The following is a 25,446-nucleotide window of genomic DNA, read 5'->3' as shown; positions in this document are numbered from 1 at the left end:
CCCCCCCCCCCCCCAAATAACTCCCCCACACATACCTCCCTGTTTCTGGGAGAGCTGAATAAGAGACTTCATCTCAAGTATTTTTCATTCTAAAACCCAGAGAATTCTTTATTTATAGTATATCAGTATATCAAATAAAAGTATGAAGTCTAGAAAGTAGTGTATTGATTTGTAAGGATTAATAAAATTTAAAAATAAAAATCAATTGAGACAAGTAATGGATTTTAAAAGTAAGTAGTTTTTCTTAAGGACCAGAGAATGTAAAATAAGGTTTTTGAAGAAATGTCTCGTTACAGTTAAGTCTCCTAGTATAGAAATGGACTTCGAAGACACAGATATTTAAACAAAATCGTCTGCATCTTCTGTTTAGATTTTTTTCTGGTTTTGATTAGCTGTTGTTCTACAATATTTTTTGATATTAGTTGTGGGGAGTGGACAATACAGATGCTGTGACATGTTATTTAGTGTGGATATGATATTGCAGTCATCCGAACAGACGCTGGGAAGATTAATGTAACACTAGGTCCACTGTCTTAGGAGATCTGTCTGCTAGGAGAATTGTGTACCATGGACACCACTGTCTCCAAAGATACTGTAGACACTAAGACTGCCAGGCATCCAGGCACCACTGTCCCAGCAGATGCTGAAGACCTTAAGAGCTGCTGATGGGAAAGTTTTTACGTAACACAGATCGCTCTGTCTTGTCCATTCTGCACCTGTTAGAAAGATATTTCTTAACTACATGGAACCCAACTGTTTAGTGACTGTTAAAGTTCCAGAACTTTAATAATCACAAGTGTCTCCTATATTAAGACACTTGTTTATGTTACCACTGTTTCTCTTCCCCAGAATAGCTCTTGTGTGGCTGGACATATGTGTAATACAAAGCATAGAGTACTTCTTACCAATATAGTTGGGTTTGGAAGTCTACTTTATAGCTGTAGATACAAATTTTAGTAGGATTCAGCTGCATACTAAAACTAAATCAGCTTCAGGCAAACCTGTTACTTACCCTCTAGCTAACATGTATAGTATCTGTAATAGAAGGGGACTACTGTGCCTTGAGGTCATGCTTGTGGTTCCTGCATAAAACTTCCTGCCTTACTGTCTGAGTCCCTTCCAAAACATGCAACATCAGCTGTGGTCCTCTTGTTGTTTGCAGTCTGATGGCATTAAAAATATTGAAGTCTGGTCTGTTGTACAGATTAAGAAAATAAATTAGTTTCAGAGTATCTGAAGCTGTTGAATTAATCATTGTAAATAGAATGGTTCTTAGCAAAACAGTGTTCAGATTTAAATCCTCAAAGAAAAGAATTGTTGAGCAGAATTACTTGGGAAAACCTCATTGCATTCACTCTGAGGAGACAGGTTCATAGTAAAAAAGCATGTATTCTGTATTTAACTATTTAATTTTCCAAGTAAATACCATTTCTCAGATGTGTAACCCTAGAAAAGAACATCATCCTGTTCACTTGAAGGTACCCAAATAAAAAAACAGGTGTCTTGCTTTCATTTGCTTTCCCCAGTCTATGTAGGTTAACTTGAAACTGCCATGTTTAAGTTTCAAGGACATCCCACTTAGTTTTTGTTTATGAAATTTATAAAGAATAGGTTGCTGCTATCAGTGGAACTGTGAGGTTCTCAGAGGGTCAGCTTTGCTGCTGCACAAAGCTGTTCCTGGCTTTTGGAGTTACTTGCTGCTCCCTTCTGTAGTCTTCTGTTTATTTTTTTTATATATTCAGATTTCCTTATACTGAATCTTACTAGAATCCCATGCAATGCAGTAAGCTTCACACTAAGCTTTGCACGTTTCATGCGTCTGTGGTTACTGATGCAAAGTGGACTAGGGGTTTACAGCTGTTCTTCCTTGAGAAAAGATGCTGAGTCTCTTGGGTGCAGCACTGAATGTTTTGGTAAATTGCATCAGCTTAATATGGGTGATTAAAGATGAACTGATGCAGAGCATTTATGGATACTTCTGCTTAAGAATGGCTGAATTTTAAAATAAATTCTTTCAGGATTATTTTTGATTTAGCAGTAATCTCGAATCTTAAATGGAGCATGTAGAGTTGAATTCAGTTTCCTGGATAGGATGTAAGCCTATCATGCATGGCTGAAACTGAGTAGAAAAGTTTCGAGCACAAATAATGTTTAAATGTGAATATTCAATTCCAATAATGTTACTTTGATGGTGAAAGAGATGGACATCATGAAAGAAATTGAACAAAGCGAGCAAAACAAAACCAGGAAGCTAAATATATTTAAAATATTAATTCTAATCCTCCATCTGAGAATTTACAATTTGTCTGCAGCAATTTCTAATCACTGGTTTTCAGAAACTCTCCAGGCAGTTGGTAATGTTCTTGATGAAACAAGATGTTTGAGGCGGGTTTTCCTGTTACTGGTCATAAACCAGTATGTTCCATGTAAAGTTAATTTAACTTCTAGTCATTTGGGACAGAAGACCTTTTTGCCTAGAGTCTCTGTTGAATCTTAGGCCCAGATCAGTCTTGCTACTATTGTAAACTCAAATGTACCAGGAATGAAGTTTTAAATACTAACATGGGTTAAATCATACTAGTATGTTTATTCAGTTTTTGTCTTTATGCAAGCAACTGTGAGCTAGCAAAACTTAGTGGAGCTTGTGTTTGACTAAGTGTCATAAGAATGTGACTTATGGAAGGTTTTTTTAAAATTTTGTTTCATTACAGATCTCTGGTGTTCATGCCTCTAATACTAGAACTTAAATTTGGTTGGATGGTTTGTTTTTAAAATCTTGGTTAACTGTAAAATAAGTGGGTGTTTGTAATTGTCTCAGAGTGCAGGAATCTGTCCAGCCTCAAAGAATAAGGCGCTCTCAGAGCCTGTCTAGAACCTGGATCTTGTAACATCTAGCTTAAAGCCTTAATGGTTTTTAAGGTAATAGTTTTCCTCTATGGAAGTGTTTATTACAAATATTTTGGCATATGTTGCCTCCCCACTGTATCTTTAATAGAATGCTTGCATCTGTAAAAGTCCTTCAAGAAGTTACCTGCTCTCACTGATTGTTGTTTCCTGTTGAAATATATTTGCACTTCTTAGTTTTTCTCTGTTCAGAGCTTTTGTTCTGTTTTAGCCTCTTAAGGTCTTGAACTGTGTGATGGGTGCTGAATGACTTCCCACAATCAGCTTCAGTTCTGTGAAATGTACATAATGGTGACAAAATGTTTACTTATGCACACACCCAAGTTCTGCTTATGTTCACTGTAGTGCTGGACAGTTGGTTAGTGGAGCAGACCTAAATAAGGAGACAATTTGCTAAAGGAAAACGGCAGCAGAGATGGTGCTGCCTCATAGACATTAATTCTGCCTTTCATATGGAGGGCATGATGTAATCCTATAGCTCGTTGATAGTCCAAATAAATTTCTACAGTAGTTACAGCTCATCTGATTTTTTTATTTCCCTCACATCAACCTTGTAAATGGGAAACAGCACTTGCTGTTTGTAGATGCTTTATAAGGATGCCAAATACCACTGCCCATGTCTTGGTTTGAGACTGAACACAGGCTGTATTGAAGCAAACTGTTCCCATCACTGCCGCTGCTTCAAAAGGACATTTTAAAAACTGGAATGCTGTGTTACTGACTTAACAGTGGTAAAAACATACTTAATATAGAAGTCTGTCTTTTCATCCTCTACCAGTTATTCTGGTTCAAATTTATGTGTTACAATTTCAGTATAAACCAAAAGCATTTAAACTGAAGTTTCAAAAGCCAATTTGTGTTTTAATGCTGAGAGAAATTAATTGCTATGGATCTACCTTCGATTTAGTTCATACTAGTTTTTCTGGTAACTAGCCTATTTCAGGAGGGTGTAGAAGCTTAAAGTTAACTTATGTTACTTTTAGTTCCTGTGTGTTAGGAGCATGACAAAGTTCCTACCAAAGCTTGTGTTTTTTCCTATTTTCATAATACTGTTCTAATCTGTAAGGATGCTGTGTGAGCATTCTTTACAGTCCCACTCTGAGGCATGAACTTGTCTTCATTTGATTTCACTGATCTACACACCCCTTTGAGTGTATCGCTTGACAAGAGTTCGTTCCTGTCTTCTGGCATACCACCTTGGTCTTGTTAGGGGCTCATGAGCACAAAATTTGGCTCTACTTAACAAGAAACAAGGCCGACTTAAGACACTTGTTGAGCTGCATTTATTGAAGAAGTACAAATGCTGAGTCTGCTGTGTTTTCACAGAATTGTTTTGTTTCACTGCATATGTGTAGGGAATGATTTTGGATTTTTTTTTTTTTTTTAAAAAAAAACAGACAACTCTACTTGATGTGCAAAATGTCCCAGAAAGTTAAAGGTGTCCCTTCAAAGTGAAGCTGTGTTTCTTTCCATCCTGTGAGAAAGAGGATTGAATTAATTGGTTTGAATCCTGTATTGACTATTAAAAGTGATCATGCACTTAAATAGAAAACTAACTCTTTTCAGTGTTTCTGTCTTCCTACAAATATGTTAACTTCCATGATGGACTTCAGTCTTGAGAGGAAGGGCTGTGGCATCCTGTTTGGCTCTGAAGCAAGAAAGGCACTGCTCCTTCTAAGGTGCCATAGTGAACTTGGAAGTTAACATGAAGATGGCTTACTGAAAGAGTGTTTTGGGTTTAACTGCTGCAGTGGTTGTATCCTGAATTTACGGATAGTGGTTAAAATTCATTGTCTTAGCAGTATTTCCCACCATGAAATTCAGTACTACATGTGCTATACAGCTGAATGGCAGGCTCTCTCCACTGAGGATAGCTTTTTTGTGGTAACCATTAGTTTCTTCAATGCAGTTCTTAAAAAACAAACAAACAAAAAAAACCACAAAAAAACCCCAAAACCAAACAAAAACAACCCCACCAGAACAAAAAACAAAAAAACCCAACTGTCCAAGCTATTTTCATATGCACAAGCAGGCATACGTTATGGTAAGTAGTCATTTCTTCTGTGTAGAGCAACTTGTCTCTGTAAAGTAGGGTGGAATAATGTGTATGTCTATGGTAAAAGTCAGTAACTTGGTACTGACTTAAAAGTTGGAAATACAGATGAAATATATAGCAGCTGACCAACCACAGGACAAGGCACAATGCCTGTCAAACACTGAAGTTAAAGTAATGGGTCTGAAGAAATTTTCTGTTCTAACAAAAATCTAAATAATTATACTTCTTACTATAAAAGTTTTTCACTGATATCTAGTGTTTCTTTTTTTAAAAAGCATGATTCACAGATTGCAGGCTGTTTACTTTCCTGTGTACATTGCCTCCTAGTCAGTGGACAATCTGAACAAGATAAGTAGCTGTCTGGCTTAGTTTTACACTGCAGGATGAATGTTCCCATAAACAGTTTCTGTTTTTTCTTTTTTTCTGAATTTGGACATAGAGAAGGTCTAAAATAAGCTCTTAAACATCATAGGGTTTGGTCTAAACTCTTGAGCTCTCTTACATTTGAGGAGCTCAGTGCTGAATGACTGAAGTCAAAATGGGACACTATTCCCTCTCAAAGACCTGGACGCAGAGGAGTTGCAGGAAAGCGGGAGTTCTCTTTTCTGTTGTGTTAACGGCAAACACTAGAACTATGTTCTTTTACCTTACCCACAACTCTTTTTGAGTGTGCATGCATGTGCGCTTTCTTCCTATTCTCCCCCTGCATCCTGTTGTAGTGAAACAAAGCTTTTAGCACTGCAAGCCTTTCTAGAACATGTGTTTAAGGCTACACAGTTTAGTTAGAATTTCACTGTGATGCATGTAATACGCAGAAAAGGTTGTTGCTTATCAAAGTCTGTATTGCAATTAATAAGGACAGCTGTGAGAGAAGTATTGTACTTAGGCCTCACATAATTTGCTGAAAGAACTATCATCTTGGTTAATCTTCCATAACACACACTATTATGAAAATGCTTACTCTCGTTTTAATGGTTTGTACTAGTCAGCAGGTGTTAGACTGATATTACAGAGCTTATGACTTACACATTGCTGAAAATGGAACATAAAATCTACTTATGCATGCATTTATAGTGATACTGTATAGTGTTTTCAATTAGAATTAGGTTACAAGCCTTTCTCCTTTCGTCAGAAGGCTTGTAAACTGTAGGATGCAGTATTTTTGTTGTTGTATGTTTGTAATAGTGTGATTAAATGGAGTAAAAGACAGATGATTTTTTTTGTCTTCTCACCATTATGACTGTTCTGAAACACTGTTTCCACACCTCTCATCTCCTCTTTTCATGAGACCTATAGGTCTAGGACAGTTTGTAGAGTTAGAATAAAGGCAGCCTCTGCTTCCTCTCAGTTTTTTTGGGGGGGGGTTGTTTTGTTTTGTTTTGTTTGGTTTTTTGTTTTTTGGTTTTTTTTTTCAGTGCTGTGTCACTTCATAATTCCAGGAATGTGAATTTGAAGTACATCTAGAAAACCTCTCCACTTGCTTAGTTTAGATTTTTTGGGGCATTGTTTAAACTATGAAGTGGCTGCTGTTTTTCTCTAATAAATCTCATCATCTTTGACACAAATGTGTTATGAACAAAATGTCAGACTCAGTCTGAGGGAACAGATTAAAATGCTTCACCCAAAGCAAGTCTGTCTGGAGAGTTGAAGGCATGTAGGCCAGATGTAGTCATGAATTGACCTATACCTTAGCTCAACCTGACCTGCTTGGGGAGATCAAGGCATCAAAACTGGTTAATCAGTTTTGGCCTAATGTTTAATGTACAGCCTGATATAACTTAAGTCTAGCCTTGTCTGAGAGGACCTTTTTTGTCTGTGTTTACCTCTTAATCTGGCAGCATGTATAGAGGGATTGCCTCTGAAGTATGTTTGCAGGTAATCAAACTATATTTCAAATAGATCTTCATATTGGTACATGTCAAACAACATACAGCATCTTGCCTAAATTCAAACTATTTCAGAGAAAGTATGTGGATGTGTGAGCAGTCCTGTCATACTATTCTGCCTCCTGTATATATGGTGAAAATGGTTCATATAGTTAAACTGGAGAGCAACTTGTGCCCTGTTGTTTTTTTTGTTTTGTATTGGTGTTGTGGTTTTTGGTGGTGGTTTTGTTTTTTTTTTTTTTTGATTGCCTGCTGTGAAGTCCTCACTTTAGCTCAAATGTTGAGCGTTAGTGGAAACTCAATATCTTACTGGGAAGTGCCTCAATATGCATATATGCATGTATGAGTATTCAGTGTTCTGGTGTCTGAACATGCTTAACAAATTTTATTGTGAATTCCTGCAGAGCAAGAGCTCTGTGCCAGCTTGTGCCATCACAAGGCTTGTCCTGTTGGACCAGAGGAAACTTTTGAGAAGCTGAAAACTTTCTTTGAATGGTGCTTTTTAGACTAGGATAGTTAATCTATTTCAGAGTTGAAGGTAACTTCTTTTAAGTGTATGCTTTAGTATAGCTGTCCTAGGAATGTAAGAGGAAACATTTTTGTGTTTGGAAGATGTCTTTACTCAAAAGATGTAACACTCCTTTTCTGTTTGTGACCCACATAACTGAGTATTCAGTACTTAAGGCAGCTCATAATGTACATTAGCTTAAATAAAAGCGAACTGGATTTGCTCAGAGGCTGGGTATAGTTTTCAGGCTGTCTTGTTTCCCAGTATGTGCTGGAATACTAACGCTACTATATAGAAAACCTGTTTCTTGTGTTTTCTTTGTCTTGAATGAGATACTGAATGATGGGAACTCATCTGAGAAGTTGTAGGGTATAGGTCCTCCTTTCTGAAGGACTTAATGTATAAAATTCTAACTCAATTTGTATCTTAAGCCAGAGCAGCATTTTGCAGTCCTTGTGGTGTAAAGACTTTTTTAGACAGTATTTTAAATCTTTTTTTCATATGGGTGTACTATTAAAAGAACTTCTGGTTATTAAAAAAAAACCAAAACCAAACATCAGAAACAGACTCTGACTTCTTAAAAGTCAAAGTATTAGGAAGGGGAAAAAATAGATTGGCTCTGGTACTTTAGATAAATTCCTTATGTTCTTTTTTTAAAACAACAAAACCCACCCTACACATGCATAACTTGTTATGCTTTTGTTTATACAAAAATGAAATAAAAAAACCACTGTGTTTATACAGGAATGTAATAGAGATAACTGTACTTCATGCAGTTAAGTAAAACTAACATTGACCTGTAATGTGAGTTGAAATTGCATGGCCTAGACTGTTTGCATGAACTATAATTATTGCTACACTGAGGGAAGTGGATCAGTTTAGCACAAGGTGGAATTTGCTTGAATTCTGCTTCCAGCTAAATAAAAGGGGGGGAGCTTGTATGGCAAGTCCTGAACCAGCCCCATCTTTGTATCTTGTCTTAATAAAGCCATTTTAAAAGATTGCATGAGCTGGGATTAGTGTAGAATATTCCAGGCCGCTTTCTTGGGCTGCCCCAGCTGTCATTAACATCTTAGTATCACTCAAATGTTAGGGTTGTAGCCTAATGCACATGAGTCTTTTGTTTTCTTCCTTATTGGTTTGCATTAGTCTGGAGGCCTTTTGTCCCTCTTCTTTGCGGTCCTATAATTGCTACTGTGGAGGTGTTTCTTATGACACAATGTCTGTCATGCAAGGCATGGTATTAACATGTCTAATGTTGTCCTTGTCATGTTGAGAAGTGTTATCTTCTGTGCTTCAGTTATGCAGCTATGAAATTGTGCAATTATGTACTTTTTAAGTAGTGACTATAAAGTGAAGTTGTCATGGTTGATCTTCTAAAGTCCTGATGAGACTTCCTTCCATGCCCTTTGCTGTCTCTACGCTAGATGTGAGTTCTTAGGGTAGTGTTGGCACCACTGATATTTGGATGCACTGACCTACTCCTGGCAAAATATTTCCCCTGAGGAGAGTAGTTAAGAGCAAAAGCATGTGCAGTGGCTCTCTAGCTGTGAAATGGCCATGCAGCAGCAGTTCCTGGAACAGCTGTTTTTAGCAGAGGCTAGATTCTGCAAGCCCTTGTGCTGACCTGTGTTTAGCTAGGTAGGTATCTTAACAAGTGGCATGGATTGCTGTAGTGCTATGGTGATGAAAGCTCTTGAAATCCAAGCCACTACAGTGTCTAGCTTTCAAATTCTGCTCTGGACAATAATTCTCTTAATTATGTCGATTTGCCCTAAAGTGAGGTCACTTCTAAAGAACTACCATTGCTGATAAATGCAAATCTCTTTTGGCATAATTAGTATTTTTGAGGAAGATTCATGCAGGAGCACAGCAAAAATAGCAATATAAAATAAGATACCCTTCATGAGACACCATCTGGTAGACTAGAGTAATTGTTTTTACTGTGCCCTAATTTTGCGGAATTCTGTATTCTTTTTAAAACTGATCACGCTATTTCCAGTTGAAAACTTAATTCTTTCCTTAGACTTTTTTAACTGATCATGTGGAGTTAGTTAATTCACCACTTATTTAATGTACACTGGGGTTACCTAGTACATGTTCACAATATCACTGGTCTTGATGAGTCTAGAGATGAGGCTGACTTTATCCTCTTAAACCGTTTTGTCAGCTGCAGTTCTGGCTGCTGCAGTGTGTGTTAGGGGAACAGTTTATAGAACCTGTTTGTCACCTTGTAGTTACTCTTTATAAATGTCAGTTAGTCTGTGAAACCTCTTTATGCCCTCCCTTTCCCAAATCAGAGTATATATAGATGTCTGGCTGGACATGGGATAAGAATGCTTTAAAATGCTTTTTGAATAATTTTTATAAAATGGTTTCTATTTACAAAAAAGCTTTAGAGCTCTAGGACCTCACATGAAAATGTGGCCAAGAACTACAAAATATATTTGGAAATAACTTTTTCTAAGTGTCTTTACTGAAACATTGTGTTTGATCACACATTCTATTCTGCCCCCACCCCACCAAAATTTCTCATGGACAGTAAGACAAATGTTCAGTACTGCACTTGGGTTCCAGCTTGTTTTTTACTGTGGATATATTATCCTGACTTAAAATTTAAAGTAATAGTAGTGTTACTGTCAAAGTCTTTAAACAAATGGAAAATAAACAATATTCAGCTGCAGCACACCATGCAACTGATACAAATGCCATTTAGGAGAGCATTTGATTGGCCAGCATGTACCTCACATTTATGCTTGATTAGTTTGATCATTTATTTTCCTATGCTTCTAAAGATAACATGTTCATTGATGACTAGAAGCCTCCCTTCGGCATAACGGATAGTTTACAGAGTGGAAGTTGATACCTGATGTATATGGTACTGTGAATTATAAAAGCATTTACCTGGGGTTTAGACCAATCTCAATACTTTCAAACCAGATTTTGCCAATTGGTAGGATTAAATCAGGATAACACCAGTGATTAGATTACTAATTTCATTTGTACCTTTATTAGTCATGTTGTGTGTGCATGGACAAGATATTGATGTTACAAAGCAGTTGTCTAATGGTACAATGAGAATCTAATGATGGCTTTTCTAGAAGCAATGCTGAAGATGGTACTCGGCTGTTTTCTTGCAGCAATAGTTTTAATTTTGCAGTCTTAATAAACAGGAATTCAGGATAAGCATCACTAACTTTGTTCTTTAAATCCTTTCTGACTAACCTGATTCTTTACATTTGTTTTAAAAGTTTAAAAAAAACCCCAAACTTCTCAAAATTATTGGGTGAGAAGGGGAATGTTGTGAATGGTAAATGCTTCTATGCTGAGCCACATGAGAAGCTTGACATAAAAAGATTTCATTACCACGGTGATGTTCAAGGCTGCAGTTTAGCAGGGAAGAATAAAGTTTGAATTATTTTGGAGATGTTTAGTTAGATACTGAGGTAATTAGTAGCTCTGTGAGGGGCAGTAAAAACACATTAATAGCATTCTTGGCCTCTTCTGACCAGTGGGGTGAGGCTCAAATGGAGATAGCAAAATGTCTGGGAAAGATATTACAGAAAGAATTTTGGTGATATTTGCAGTCCCACTTTTACCATCATCTTAAAACTTTATTTAAACGATAGTGTTGTGGAGAGATAGTGAAGAGATATTCTTAAGGAAATGTGTGTTCTGTTCGTCAATCTGTGGCAGAAACAAAAATGAAGAAGGAAGTGTTGAAGTGGATAGCACTTAAGTGTTTAGTATTTAAAGCTAAACAGTGTCTTCTTCCCTGACTAATAAAATAATATAAAAAGGAAATGTTTTTTCTTGTCAGCATAATGTGGAAAGTATTTTCTTCTATTAATAGAAAATCTTGAGCTAATGGAACGCATGGAAAAGTTTAAGGAAGACCATGAGACTACATTGGAAGCTTAGGTTGTGATGACATTTTTTTTAACAGTTTTAACATAGTGCTTAAACTTGGTGGGTAGGATTTCAGTGAAAAACCCAGTTGCATATAGGAAATTTGATTTAGTTTTGGTTATTGCAGACTGGAAGCTTGAATAATAAATTATGAAAGGATTCTGTGCTGTTGTTCTGATTCCCTACATAAACATCTGTGTGGGTTGATCATGGTAGTCACTGAATTTCTCAGTAGTCTTAACTTCATGGAGTTAGAATTAAATTTATCTGCTTTTACTTCTGAAAGTGTGTCATGAAAAGCTGCAACCCCCCCCCAAAAAAAAAAAACCAAACAAAACCCAGAAACATTCAGTGTGTGAGCTGGGCCTAGATTTTGGGTGTCAGAGCCTGTGAATGAATGGCTCGAAAGAGGTCTGAGTATTCCCATCTCTATTTTACTGGGAGTGTTGGTTGTCATGCAGGAGCCTTAATGCTGTTGCTGCTTGGTGGTAGGTGAGGTTAGGAACTAGTAACTGTGTCAAGAAGGTAGAGGGGAAGACCAAAATAGTGGAGCAGATGGTTTCATGATCAGTTGCAGCCAATCTGTGTGTTTACCATCAATGATAGAGAATGTGTTGTCTGTATCATCCCTCTTAACTAATACTCATGCAGCTTTCCAGGCAGCTACATTAGAGTTGAGTAAGCTGAAAAACATCTAGGGGTTTTTAGGAGGAGAGAAGAGAAAGTATTCAGTGACTCTTTCCTGATTTGTTTGACAGTGTGCTAGATTTTGTGTTGGCACAGAGGGTGAAACATTGGTCAGGATATATATATATATCTACAGGATACCCCAAGATGGGGGGGGGTGGGCAGGGGAGAAGGAAGGAGGCATTGGTGTTTCTGAAAAGGGACATTTTAGTTGCTTGAACCTCTGAACACAAGTGTTGTTCCTGTGTAGAGACCCATAATTTGTAATGTGCCAATTGAACTGAGGGGTATATGAAACTAGTTTATAGTATGATACAAATCAGTTTTAAATATGCCCCATCCCAAGAATTCAGGTGGTGTTTTTCTGCTGTCACTAGATGAAGGTTGCAGTTAATGATTGTCTCTTTAATGTTGTATGCCTTGCAAGGACTAAGGTCTGTTTTTGACTTTTGTTAAGTAAGCATTATGAAGTATGAACCTCTGTGTATACTTAAGTACTAAAATAGCTTTTGTCTGGGTTGTACAACTTGTACCTGTATCCCTTACTTATTTCTTGCTAATGTTGTAAAATATTCTGCAGATTTCCGGAGTTACTGTCCTCTCACTTTAAACTTTTAGGAAGAGGGTTCTTACTGCTGCAGGAAATACTGAAATGTTCTTATAAATGCGACCTCTTATTTTGAAGTTGACACTGCTGCTTTTTGGGAGTAACACAGGGGAAAAAATTGGATAGGCATTATCTTCTTCTTATAATTACTCAAGTATTTTCAGGGTGTATCACTGATAAACTTACTCTAAGTATGTGACTTCCTCTTCTAGCTTCCTGGTAGCTGATAAGCTGCAGCAGAGTCACTTTAAAGCACACATTAGTCACTGTGATTCCTCACTGACCTGTACTGAAAGTGGTGACTAATCTCTGGGTCTGACTTTCCATCATGAAGTGCAACCTTTACCCTCTGTAACTAGGCAGAGGATTTCACAAAACAGTCTAAAGCATTCCTGTCTACTCTGCCAGGGACCCCCACCCCACTGCAGTCATCTGCACTCTTGTGTGAGCTAGAAAGAATGTGGGGCATCAGATGTGCTCCTAGGCTCTTAACAAATCTTTAAACTGTGCTGTCTCTTTGAGGACAGTCTTGCTTTGGATAGTGATTCTTCAACAGTGTCTGCAAAGCTGCAGCAGAATGAAAGCAGTTAGCAGTGAGAAGACCGAGATGCTCAGACACCAAACCTACATAAAAGCCTGATGATCCAGAGGCTTCCTTTGGCACTCTTGCGGAATTATTAATGTCTGATAAGACTGAGATAGTATAGTGACTTCCACTCTTTGTAGAGTGTTTCTATTAGGCATTTATAATGAATGGAAAAAAGAACGTAAGCCCTACATTTCTTTGCGATGTTACTAAATATGCAGTGATACAGCACCTTTTTTTCCTTTATTCAAAAGCAGCTGATTCAGAGCTTAAATATCAGTTCAGGTTAGCAGACTTTTCTGTCCAGATCTGAAATACTGAAACAGACTCATTTTGGAGAGTGTAGATTAAGTAGGAAGAAGACTTAATCTTATTTTTTCTGTAGTGAAGAAGTTGAGGGAGTCTTTAGCCTGTTGGAAAAAGTTCAGTATTTCTTTCAGCTCTGTTGAAAAGAGAGCTAGTGATGTGAATTGGCAGTGGAGGCAGCCAACGCTATCCTGAGCTGTATTTAACAGGAGCAGAGACAGTATTTTTAGGGAAGTGATTGTTCCTCTCTGCTCAGTACTTCTTAGCTGTATCTAGAACACTATGTCTGGTTTTGGGCCCTTCATCCAGGGAAAATATAAACTGGAAGTAAGCCCAGCAGCGAGACTGTCAGGGTGGTCAGGAGGCTGGAGCACAAACCCTGCAAAAGGAAGCTGGGGGAGCTGGGTTGCTTCAGCCTGAAGAAAAGAAGGCTCAGGGGGACCTAACAGCAGCACCTTCATACCTTGGAGGAGGTCATCAGAAACATCAGGGCCAGCCTCTTCACAGTGGTGGGAGGATGAGAGACAAGGGGTATAATTTGTAATAAGTAGTAGGTTTATAAACAAAGTAAATTTAAAGAAAACCCAACCAAACAAAACAACAAACCCCACAAACTTTCACTGTGAGAACAACCATGCAGTAGAACAGGCTGCCTCCAGAGCTTGTGCGTCTTTGGAGATATTGAAGGTACGACTGGATGAAACACTGAGCAACCTAATCTGATGTCATAGCTGATCCTGGTCAGAGGCCTAGAGACCTCCTGAGGCTTCTTCTAACCTGAATTATTGTGTTAGTGCATCTGCAACTCTGACCATCCTCAAAACCTTTGTCTTAGGAAAGTCTATTAACCTATAAATAAAGTTGTGTCTTGTTGTATTCATGTGGATTATTGCTAGAATGAGTTACTCTAGCACTGTAAGATAATAAGTAATTGCTATTCAACAGATATTGTGACCTTGTTTTTTAAAAGATAAGGGTAAATAAATAGGAGGAAAATCTAAGCCTGTCACGGTGTCAGGATACAAAGCACCTTTAAAGGTCATCAGACTCTTAGTTACTGAATATGATCATTTGGAGTCTGGGGACCAAACAGTTGAAGAATTTGAAGATATCTTCACATGAAGGCAAACCTATTTAAAAGTGTTCAGAATGACAAAAGAGCTCAAATAGATGCCTTCTTTTTTTTTTTTTTTCTTGCTTAGGTAGTCACTGGGGTCCTGGTGAGTGCTCTTAACGGAAAGACATATATTTTATTTATACATATAAATATTACATATATTTTATTTATAATCTACATATTTACACATGTGGGTATGAATATTTTTTTTGTAATTTTGGGGACATACTGTTTCAGAAACCTGGCACTGCTGTGGAATGTACTGAATACTAAATGCCAGGAAAATGGAAACTAATACCCTTCTTACTGTGAAGAGGTGTGAAGAAACAATTTCACAGAACTGGTAAAACTTGGATTGTACAAATAGATAGCCAGTAACCTTGAAGCTTTTCCCCTCTATCTGGGTAAGTGTAGGGATTTAGTCCTTAAAATACAGCATTTGTTGGTACATTAGTAATCCAAAATGAGAGAAATGCAAAATCCCCCTCTCGAGGTAGGAGTATCTGCTTTCTTGCTACTACTGAAAAGAATTTTATATAAGGTGAGTAGTTAACGCTTTTTATAAAAGTTGAAATTTGTTTCAAGTGACAATATGTTGATAATCTCAGTTCTGAGAGCATTTGAAAGAACGGTGCTTCTGTAATGCAGCTTTATCTTACTTGCTCATGCAGTGCTAAAGAAGTACAAGAAATGTGTTGGCACCCTACTAGAGAATATAAAAGATAAACTTGTAACTTTTAGATAAACTGCAGTTCACTTTGTGCATGTATTTTTATATTGTAAGCATAAACATTGTACAGCTGAAAGATTAACACAGCTCTGAAAATAGTTTTACTGTAGAGAAATAGTAATGATAAGCAAACATTAAACTCAGTCCTGTTTCTGCATACCTAAACGTACTTTGCTCAGATCTGTTTTAGCAGTTGTTTTTTGGTCACTTGCTTTTTGTTTGGATTTGTTTTTTTTTGTTTTTTCCCAGTGGTGTACATGCTGTGAGGCATATGTGCAACATGGAAGAAGGGATACTATAAAAAGAAAGGGCTGGAATGCTTTTTAAAAGAGAAATCCCCAAAAGCTGGTTTATTCATTGCTGTTAAGGTAGCAGAGGCTACTCAGCTTCTCTAGTTCTGGTCCCATAGGTAGTCCTAAAAATTTGACTGAAGAAAATACAAACTAGCTAACAGGTTTTTTCCTGCTCACAGGGATGTAGATAGCTATGATACTATAACCTTCTCTCATGTTACCGCCAGTTGTGTGGTATTTTTCTGCAGTACACAGACCCTTTTTCTGCAACTACCAAATACAAAAATATACTACAGCTGTATCAAATGTTTGAGCCAACCTTAACAAAATTGAATGAGGCTTAAAAATACTACTGCCTCAAAACCTTCTTCATCTTGTAGATGAATAGTTAGCTTTCCTTAATGTCAGAGTAGATCAGTTTTACTGTTTTGGACTCTTGTTCCAGTAGTATTGTTCATACTTGTAACAGCAGGTTAAGAACTACTTATTTGGAAGGCCTGTGCAAATTGTGACTATTCAGTCCTTGGTAAATGATAAAAGTTAAAATAATTTGAGAAATGTTACAGGAGTTCCAAATACTGGATGAGAAACACAAATTGTGAGCTAACTGTATGTGAAAATGACCTTTTCGTAAAAATCAGATGACTAACAAGCTAAATAAAACTGCTTCTTAAGTTCTAGCATAAAGAGCCAAATGTAGACATACTTTCTTACACTTGTCTCAAAGCTGTACCCCGGTCAACTGTTTTCTTTTGAGTGACAGTCAAATGAGGATGCAGAAAACTAAGAGCTACTCGTATGGGAGTGAGTAGAAGCTCTGGATAAACAGCTGAGACCCCAGCTTTTTCGCATCTTTTTCACTGTTAAGGTTTTCCTTGAAATAAGTTGTTCCTTGTGGCAGTTATAATTTCTGCTGTAATATTACTGGTTAGGAAGCTCTGCTTGTTGATGAGGGTACACGTCTATTTTTAGAAGGTATTGAAGTGGTTCCAAAAAGGAAACTTGTTCCTCAAACCTGGGTGTATCCCTTGCAGGAATTTTACTTATCCTTTTAGGTTACTTGGCCAATTTTGTGTAGGTCTTTGTGACTACCCCCAGGGATATTGTATAGCTTTGAGCAATTGAGTTTGATTTTTTTGGTTTGGTTTTGGTTTTGTTTTGTTTTAGAGCCTAGATGTTGGCAGGATGGCCAGGTCTGAGCATTGCTGCCTGGTTACTGAAGTCTTTAGGCCTGCTACTAGGTAGTTTATGGGCATCTCCTGTTTTTCATATGGGAATGTTCCAGGTTTTGCAAAAGAAGCACTACGATATTTTACCTAAATTAACATAAGGACAACAGGGAGGCTAAAAGGAACCACACCCTTCATGGGGACTTGGAGAGGTATGTGAGCTGGAGTCAGGAAGTTGGCAGAAAAACTTAAGTACTACCGGGGAGTTGCTTTTGCAGCCTGTAGCAGAGGATGATTAGGCTGTTGGTGCTCTGTGTCTATCACTTTTCTGGCCAGTCAAATTGGCAAGAGACTGAAAGCTTCAAGCAGAGTAGTTTTGTCTTTTTCATCAAAAGTTTCTGCTTTCTTTTAGAGTATGGGAGCAACAGGTTGAAAAGGTACTATGAAGGAAAGCCTTTATGTTCTTGCAGATCACTGATCAGATGATATATAGCATGTTAAACTACCAATGTAAACAAAGGTTTGACCACAATATACGCTCTGCTTGAAATAACCTTGATGAGCCATCAGAAGTGGTAGATTGATATGCCTTACAATCCTTTTAAAAGTACCAGGAAGGAACACAACATTTTCCTGCAAGCTGTAGGTATAATTTCATTGTTTAATAAGTTAATAGAAAAACCTGGGTGTCACTCTACTTTAGGTTGTTTGGTTATTGTTCATATGTAGTTCAGTTGCTCTTCGATCTTTGTCTTACCTCAATGTCATTACTATCTGAAAATTAAAATCTTCCTTTTACTTACATTACTAGCGGGTTTAGGTATTTGTGAAGAGAAGGAACAAAGGTACCTATGTACTGTGATGCCCTGTCTTTTTAAGTAAATACATAATTCTAAAAATGCTTCAACTGTGCAGGATATTAAATGTATGAGGTTTTTGCTGATCTCTACATCAGTGACTGCTATGTATAACATCATGTTGAGAAGGGCCTTGATTTAGTAGGTGAATGCTAAGTAGATTTGTGTTCCAAAACTTAAACAATGAGGTTCAAATTCTTTCTATACAATCACTTAAGTGTTCTGTTGTAAGCTTATGTCTTGGGTTCAGCTAGGATAGAGTTGATTTTCACAAGAAGCTGGGAGGGGACACAGCCAGGATAGCTGACCCAAGCTAGTCAGGGGGATATTCAATACTGTAGGACATCATTCTCAGTGTACAGAGAGAGAGAAATAACTCATGTCATCTACCTGGACTTGTGCAAAGCATTTGATACTGTCCCACACGACATCTTTGTCTCTAAATTGAAGAGACGTGGATTTGATGGATGGTTGCATTCAGAGTTGCAGTCAATGGTTTGAGTGCTCAAGTGATGAGTGATGTTCCTCAGGTGTCAGTGCTGGGATCGGTGCTGTTTAATGTCTTTGTCGGTAACGTGGACAGTGGGATCAAGTGCACCCTTAGCAAGTTTGCCAATGACACCAAGCTGTGTGATGCGGTTGACATGCTGGAGGGAAGGGATGTGCCATCCAGAGGGACCTGGACAGGCTGGAGAGGTGGGCCTGTGCAAACCTCATGAAGTTTGATAAGGCCAAGTGCAAGGTCCTGCACATGGGTCAGGGCAATCCCAAGCACAAATACAGGCAGGGTGAGGAGTGGATGGAGAACAGCACTGCAGAGAAGGGCTTGGGGATATCAGTGGATGGAAAACTGACTGTGAGCCAGCAATGTGCGCTCACAGCCCAGAAAGCCAACTGTGTCCTGGGCTGCATCAAGTGTGGCCAGCAGGTCGAGGGAGGGGATTCTGCCCCTCTGCTCTGCTCAGGTGAGACCCCCACCTGCAGTGCTGTGTCCAGCTCTGGGATCCCCAGTAGAAGGACATGGACCTGCTCAAGTGGGTCCAAGGGAGACCACTAAGATGATCAGGGGGTTGGAGCACCTCCCCTGTGAGGACAGTCTGAGAGAGTTGGGGTTGTTCAGCCTGTAGATGAGAAGGCTCCAGGGAGACCTTACAGTGGCCTTCCAGTACTTCAAGGGGGCTACAGGAAAGCTGGGGAGGGACTCTGCCTCAGGGAGTGTAGGGATAGGATGATGGGTAATGGTTTTAAACTGAAAGAGGGTAATTTAGATCAGACATAAATCCTTCACTGTGAGGGTGGTGAGGCACTGGCACAGGTTGCTTAGAGATGCTGTGGCTGCCCCTTCCCTGGCAGTGTTCAAGGCCAGGTTGGATGGGGCTTTGAGCTGGAAGGTGTCCCTGCTCATGGCAGAAGGGGTGGAACTAGATCATCTTTTAAGGTCTCTTCCAAACCATTTATGATTCTATACTGGGGTAGCTGGCCAGGAGTGGGGAGGAGGGGTCACAAACAGACTGGGCATTGGGTTCTGGGTGGTGAACAGTTGCATTGTGTATCACTTGCTTTACATATTCTTTTATTAGTATTATTTTTCATTTCTCCTTGTGTTGTCCTGTCAAACTGACTTTATCTCAACACAAAAATTTTTTGTCTTCTGATTCTCTTCCCCATCCCACTGGGGCAGGTAGGAGTGAGCAAGTGGCTATTAGGTGCTTAGCTGCCAGCTGGGCTTAAACCATGACAGTCTGTCTTTAGTAGACAGAGGGAATAGAAGAATGTGCGTGCTAAAAAAAGGACTTGTGGAAGTTGAAATGTTACTCTACTACAGTTTTAAGTAAGGCTGTTGTTTCTGTACCTGTTCTAAAAGAATAGTCTTAGTTGTAGAAAGCATCAGGGAGGTCATTGTCTGGCTGCTGGGTTAAACATCCCCTTTTATGGACGCAGAGTTTATGGTATGAGTAGTAAGAGCTAGAAAAAGCATCTGAAATCACTGTTTTCTTGAGTGTTACTGGGGAGGTGTGGAAACAATGGACAGTGGTGGCAAGTGGTAGACAGTTGCTGAGGTGTGGGGGTGTGTGTGTGTGTGTTTTCTAGTTTTCATGTGCTTGTTGATTATGGATTTAGAACAGGTAAGCCAGTGACAGTGAATTTCAGAAACACTGCTGAGAGCTTAATTTAGAAATGCTTGACTATTTCAGTGTTATTTATGTGAATCTCATATATTTGGGATCTGAACCTTTACCCCTTCTCTTTCAGCAGTAAGAGGAGCAGCTAGGAAATCAGTAGGATTTAGATGCTGATCATGTTAAATGTCTTCTCTGCTTGGAGGCATGAGAGTGGAGGGACCAAAGCACAAACACCAGACTTTTCCAGGCTGTTTTTGTTTTAGATTCTCCTTGCTATCAAGAGACTTTTCTGAAGGAGATAGTTTTCTCTTAAGCCAAGTTGTGTGATGTACAGTTAGGGAGACTGGCAGCTCTAGTTTCCATCTTGATAACTTAATTGTACATATAGTATGGCAAACTGTGGCAGACTATATTGGCATGGACAGACTTGAGGTGGTGGTATGGTTGGACTTCTCTTAGAGGAACAATTTAAACAAGAGAATATTATAACTTGTTGGCATATAGGGAAGACTTTGTATATGGTAATACTACTTTTGCCATAGGAGCTGAGCAGAGTAATAAAAATAGGTACATTGCAACTATGGTAAGTGGTTTCACAGAACTTTAAAGATCAGAGATGGGAATGGCCTTTGTTTTGACTGGAGCAATGTCAGTTCTGTAGAGGGTGATGGTGATCTGCATTCTTTTCTCTTTGTAGAAAATGCTGTAAAATATAGGCACTTACCTAATTATATTAATCTAGTGAGATTTTACTGAATTATTAAATGCAGCCTCAAATCCTGTGCGATAATGATTCTTGCTATTTGTTTCTGTTTAAAAAAAAAACTATTTAGACATATTTTTAAGTAACTAAAGGACAAACACTGATCCATTTGTAGTCTGTTCTACGTATAGGTTACCATAACTAAGACTCTAATCCAGAGGTATATTTTTTTCAGTTCTCTGAAGTTTCAGGCATTTTTTATTGGAGACTGTAGTAACTATGTAGACACATTTTTAAATTTTGGTTGAAATACTTGTTTAGATCCAAGAGAATGTAATGGAGTTATCCATAATGGAGATTTTCTATATTAATCTAAATTCCTTTCTGCCTAACAAAATCAAATCCTGTAGTGCTTTCTGTTTTCTGTCCTGTCTTCTGGACTAACAAGATTGCCTGATTTACATCGACAAACCATGTTAATATCTGATGGATTAGTCTTAATTATGACAACTGTGCTATCATGATCATTAAAGTCTCTATGGATCTTGTGCTTTTAAAAATAAAAAGTCTAAACTGGTACTAGTCCCTAAACTGATCAGAGACTTTTCAAGTTACTCAGTAGGAACTGGCCTGAATTATTTCACAGTAACCACCTGTCTCTAGTTTGTCTTTTGACTGTATATGTAAGTAGACCTGGGTGGAATTTAGTCTAAGCATTTTTACGATACTTGCTAAGTGTTGCATTACTAGTTCTGAAGATCCTTAGTATCTGCTTTGTTTTCTTTTGTTTTTCCAGCTGATACAGCTCTAGAGGAAAGAAAAATTTGTCTTCACAATTTGCTATACAGTATCTGAATAGCGAAAGCACAATGGACACTTAATTTTACAGAAATCTACAATCATCTAGGAACAAGAACACTGGACTTCAAGGAATAACAGACTTTAGAGAGCCCAGAAATCTGTCACTGATAAACCTGATTTGGTCATACAGTTTGGGAATGAATACTATTGAGACAGCAAAGCTTGAAGAGCATATGGAGGGTCAAAACAATGATACTTCTAATGGCTACTCACGACCTACTCTCTCTGTCAATGAAGAGAACAAAAATGGCACTAGCAAACCAAAGGGCTTGTCTAATGGCTTGCGAAAAACAACAAAGAAATATCCTGATTACATCCAGATTGCTATGCCTGCTGAGTCTAGGAATAAATTTCCTTTGGAATGGTGGAAAACAGGCATTGCCTTTGTCTATGCTCTCTTCAACTTGATTCTAACAACTGTCATGATCACTGTGGTCCATGAGAGAGTACCTCCAAAGGAGTTAAGCCCTCCCTTACCTGACAAATTTTTTGATTACATTGATCGTGTGAAATGGGCTTTTTCTGTATCAGAAATAAATGGAATGATACTAGTTGGATTATGGATATTCCAGTGGTTGTTTCTTAGATACAAGTAAGTAGCTATATATTTTTTTAATGTATCTTTTCAGAATGTTGTTTTCCCTCATTCACTTTGGGTAGAAGAAATCTTACGGTAGAACCTGTAACAATATTGTAGAGTAGGGCTGGCAGAAAAATGACTAAAGGGACAACTTCGGTAGAAAATGTTCCAGTGTCCATGTTGGATATGGAAACACAGGCTTCTCCTTATTACTAACTAACATTTTTAGATATGAATTTTTGACGCCTATGTTGTACTAGTCAAATTTATTCTGGGATTGGGCTTTTCAAAGTGTTTACTGACATGGTGATGTTTAAAGTAGGGAGATCATGATGACTTAAACTCATCCAAATTTGAGGAGCAATCCACTGTCCACCTAGACCTTTTTTCTTTTGTGTTCATTTGCTTAAACTAGAGAGATTTAAATTGAGTACATAGTTATGTTGTGGAACTGAAAAGAGAAGGTCACGGAGTCAAGGAAACCTATGCCTGACTGCATGCCTAAGTTAGACTTAAAGCCATGTTAAACTGGTTAGATAGCTTTGGGAGCATTGTGGTAGTTATATACTATTATGAAATAGCAAGACTAAAACCTGAAGAAAGTCTTTTTAGTATCTGATTTGAAGTGTGTGATCAAGAGCAGTGTCTCGAGCTGCTTTTCAGTTCTGGGGATTTAGCTATGTAATAAAGCTGGAGCTCTGTAACTGTTACATGTATCCCCTGCATGTGAACTCTGTACTCAATCTATTTTCTCCCCTTCCCTTACTTGCAGATCAATAGTGGGACGAAGGTTCTTTTTTATAATAGGAACTTTGTATCTGTACCGCTGTATTACTATGTATGTTACCACCTTACCTGTGCCTGGAATGCATTTTCAGTGTGCGCCAAAGGTAAGAGCCTTTGCTCCTTAATTCTTACTTTAGTCTCTGCCCACGTCCTTATGGCTTGAGCAAATAGAGGATAATGTTCCAGGTGTTATTTAATAACACAAATTACTTTCATTTGATGTCTTCAGAAACATAGTGATAAACTAGAAGTTATGTGATACAGAAAGAGTTTTAAGCTGTTGCTGCAGTGAAGCTGCTTTAAAGAAGAGTACCTATGTTGAAGTAGTGCTGCTACCAAATTAGTGAACTTGCTTCTGAGGCTCAATCTAATCACTTTAATACTGCAGCAATATTTTTTTTTTTCTTGCATGATGGGATACCTGAGGTCAATATTGTAATTCATAGGCTGATACACAAGCTTGTGTTGCAGCATCCTTTCAAAAACCAGCATTATCGTATGCTTTGTCCATGCTTCTCATGCTATTTTGTCAAGAGCTATTCCAATACCTGAAGTCAGCTGCTTGTCTCTGCTTCCAACCTACAAAATGTGTATAAATGTGACTAAAGTTGTTATTTAAATGAGCTGATATATACAGAAATATGTGAATATGTGTACACAAAACATGCTAATATTTCTACAAATATATTTTAAAAAATTTATGTCAGTGTAGTTAAGTGGTGACACAAAGGAATTCTGTTAATGCCATTTTATGTTGCTGAGAAAAAGTTGTGGATGTAGAATTGTCTTGGAACAAACTGTATTGTGTTGACTGCACTGAAAGAACAATGCATTTGAAAGAGTAAGAAGCAGTTTGGTTTTGCACTGAGAAGATAAGCATTTTGAAAGCTAAAAATATTGCCAGTTTGCTTGGGGGATAAGTTTGTGACTTCTTGGGCAGGATCTAATCAGTCTTGAGGTAGCATCATCTCTGTTCAGTCTTACTCTTTCACGTTGGGACAATTTTGGAATATAGTAAATGAACTAATTCTCTTAGGAGTCAGTATCTATTTGAAAAAGCTTTATTTACATACCACTATTGTAAGGACTCAACTTTTGTTCTACTAGCTTGGGGAATGACTTTGTGTAGTAGACTGTATCAAGGAGTTGGGAAGAGGTGAGCAAAGGATAACTTAAATATCTGTGCTGAAAGTGTATTTTACTAGCATTGGAACAGGATGTATTACTTGAACTCTGAAAAACTTGATAGTTCTGGATATTCCTTTTTGTCCCATGTAAATATTTTTCTGATTACGGAAAACTCAGTTACCTGTTTATCTTGTTGGGTTGTTGTGTTGTTTTTTTTTTCCAGAGTTAATCTTTAAACAGCTAGGTGAAACTGAGTGTTTGCATAGTATCCATGAGGAATCAGCAGCTGATCCTAATGCATGTTAAAAAAAAAAAACACAAAAAAAACCAAAAAACTTCCAAGTGGGAGTAAATCCTGACTGAGTTTGTAACTAATCTAAAATAAAGTGAGTTTGAGGTTTTTATCCTGCTGAAACATTGCTCAGCTGTCAACAGAATGACAAAGTTGTACTAAAACCCCTTTTAAATGGGTTTTATGCATTCTGCCAATGGCTGTCATGAGACACCCAACCTCACCAATTTTTAATGTTTACCTTTCCAGTGTATTTTGCATCTCTCTCATACAATACATATTTTAAAATAGCCTGCAAAAGCACAGACAGAATGCTAGTGTTATCAAGCTGTCAACTTTATGTGTGGTTGTTTGTTTAAGAATACATGAAGGAAAGCCAAAGAAAATGAAGATAACTTGTGTCCTTTTCTCCTTGTATCCCTGTCTCCACATATGTTTGGGCAAGAAGTTTATTCAAGTCACGTATGGTGTGTCTTTAAACTTTTTTTTGTCCCTCTTTTTTCCCTGGTGTTCTAGTTGAATGGAGATTCTCAGGCAAAGGTTCAGAGGATCCTGCGACTGATTTCTGGTGGTGGTCTATCCATAACTGGATCACACATCCTGTGTGGAGATTTCCTGTTTAGTGGTCACACTGTGGTATTAACACTGATCTACTTGTTCATCAAAGAGTGTAAGTGATGGTATATCCGTGCACTTTTCTTGTTCAGATCAGTTGTACTGGGCAGACGCATGATAAAACTGCATGTAAAACTATTGTTACTAGTCAGCTGTACATAGACTGTATGTGTAGGGTTTTGAAATACAAATAATGACTTTCAGCGAAAATGGGACGTGGTATAGTAAATGATGTGGGCTTTAAGGGCTTAATGTGACTAGATGTATCACTTCTGTTTTTATATAAGAAGTGTTCACTGGTTGATTGAAGCAAGCTAGCTTTTCATTATTCATTGATTAGGTGATTAAAATTTGGGATAAAACATGCTGTACTTAATTATGCAGATTATCTCTGTGCAAGTTGGCTGATATAGCTTAGATTTTAAGGGGGTTTTATGGTGTGAGCACAGTGCTCTTGCACACATATATCCAGAAACAAAGCTATGTTTCTGAAGTGTGCTATACATTTAGTATTGGCAAAAATGAGAAGTTGATTCATGCTCCTTGGATGTCTTCTGTTGATCTCCTATTTATGCCTCTTGGAGTTAGTAAGAATTTGGCAAGCACAGAGAAGATGGGGTTATGGTTTCCTCCTTTGCTTTATACTGGTGTGAGGCATGGGGGGACAATCTGTGCTGCATAGAGAACGCTGATTGAAACTTTGGAGAATTGAGCACCAGCTTCTAACTCTGATACATGGTAAG

At 38.0% G+C, this 25,446-nt stretch overlaps 1 protein-coding gene across 3 annotated transcripts in view; it reads left to right on the top strand.

Annotated features, from left to right (window-relative positions):
* Nucleotides 1-25,446, top strand: part of SGMS2 (sphingomyelin synthase 2) — a 34,221-nt gene that overhangs the window by 2,042 nt on the left and 6,733 nt on the right. For all 3 annotated transcript variants that reach the window (XM_026847448.1, XM_026847447.1, XM_026847446.1), the window contains 3 exons: nt 21,238-21,894; nt 22,655-22,772; nt 24,605-24,758. In XM_026847448.1, coding sequence (XP_026703249.1) covers nt 21,440-21,894; nt 22,655-22,772; nt 24,605-24,758 — 727 coding nt within the window. In that variant the 5' untranslated portion in view covers nt 21,238-21,439. The remainder of the gene's footprint in view (nt 1-21,237; nt 21,895-22,654; nt 22,773-24,604; nt 24,759-25,446) is intronic.

This window comes from Athene cunicularia (genome assembly GCF_003259725.1).
Source record: "Athene cunicularia isolate RWA chromosome 4 unlocalized genomic scaffold, athCun1 chr4_part2, whole genome shotgun sequence".
NCBI classification, from domain to species: Eukaryota; Metazoa; Chordata; class Aves; order Strigiformes; family Strigidae; genus Athene; species Athene cunicularia.
The sequence above is the reverse complement of the archived record's forward strand: the minus strand, read 5'-3'. Positions and strand labels throughout refer to the sequence as shown.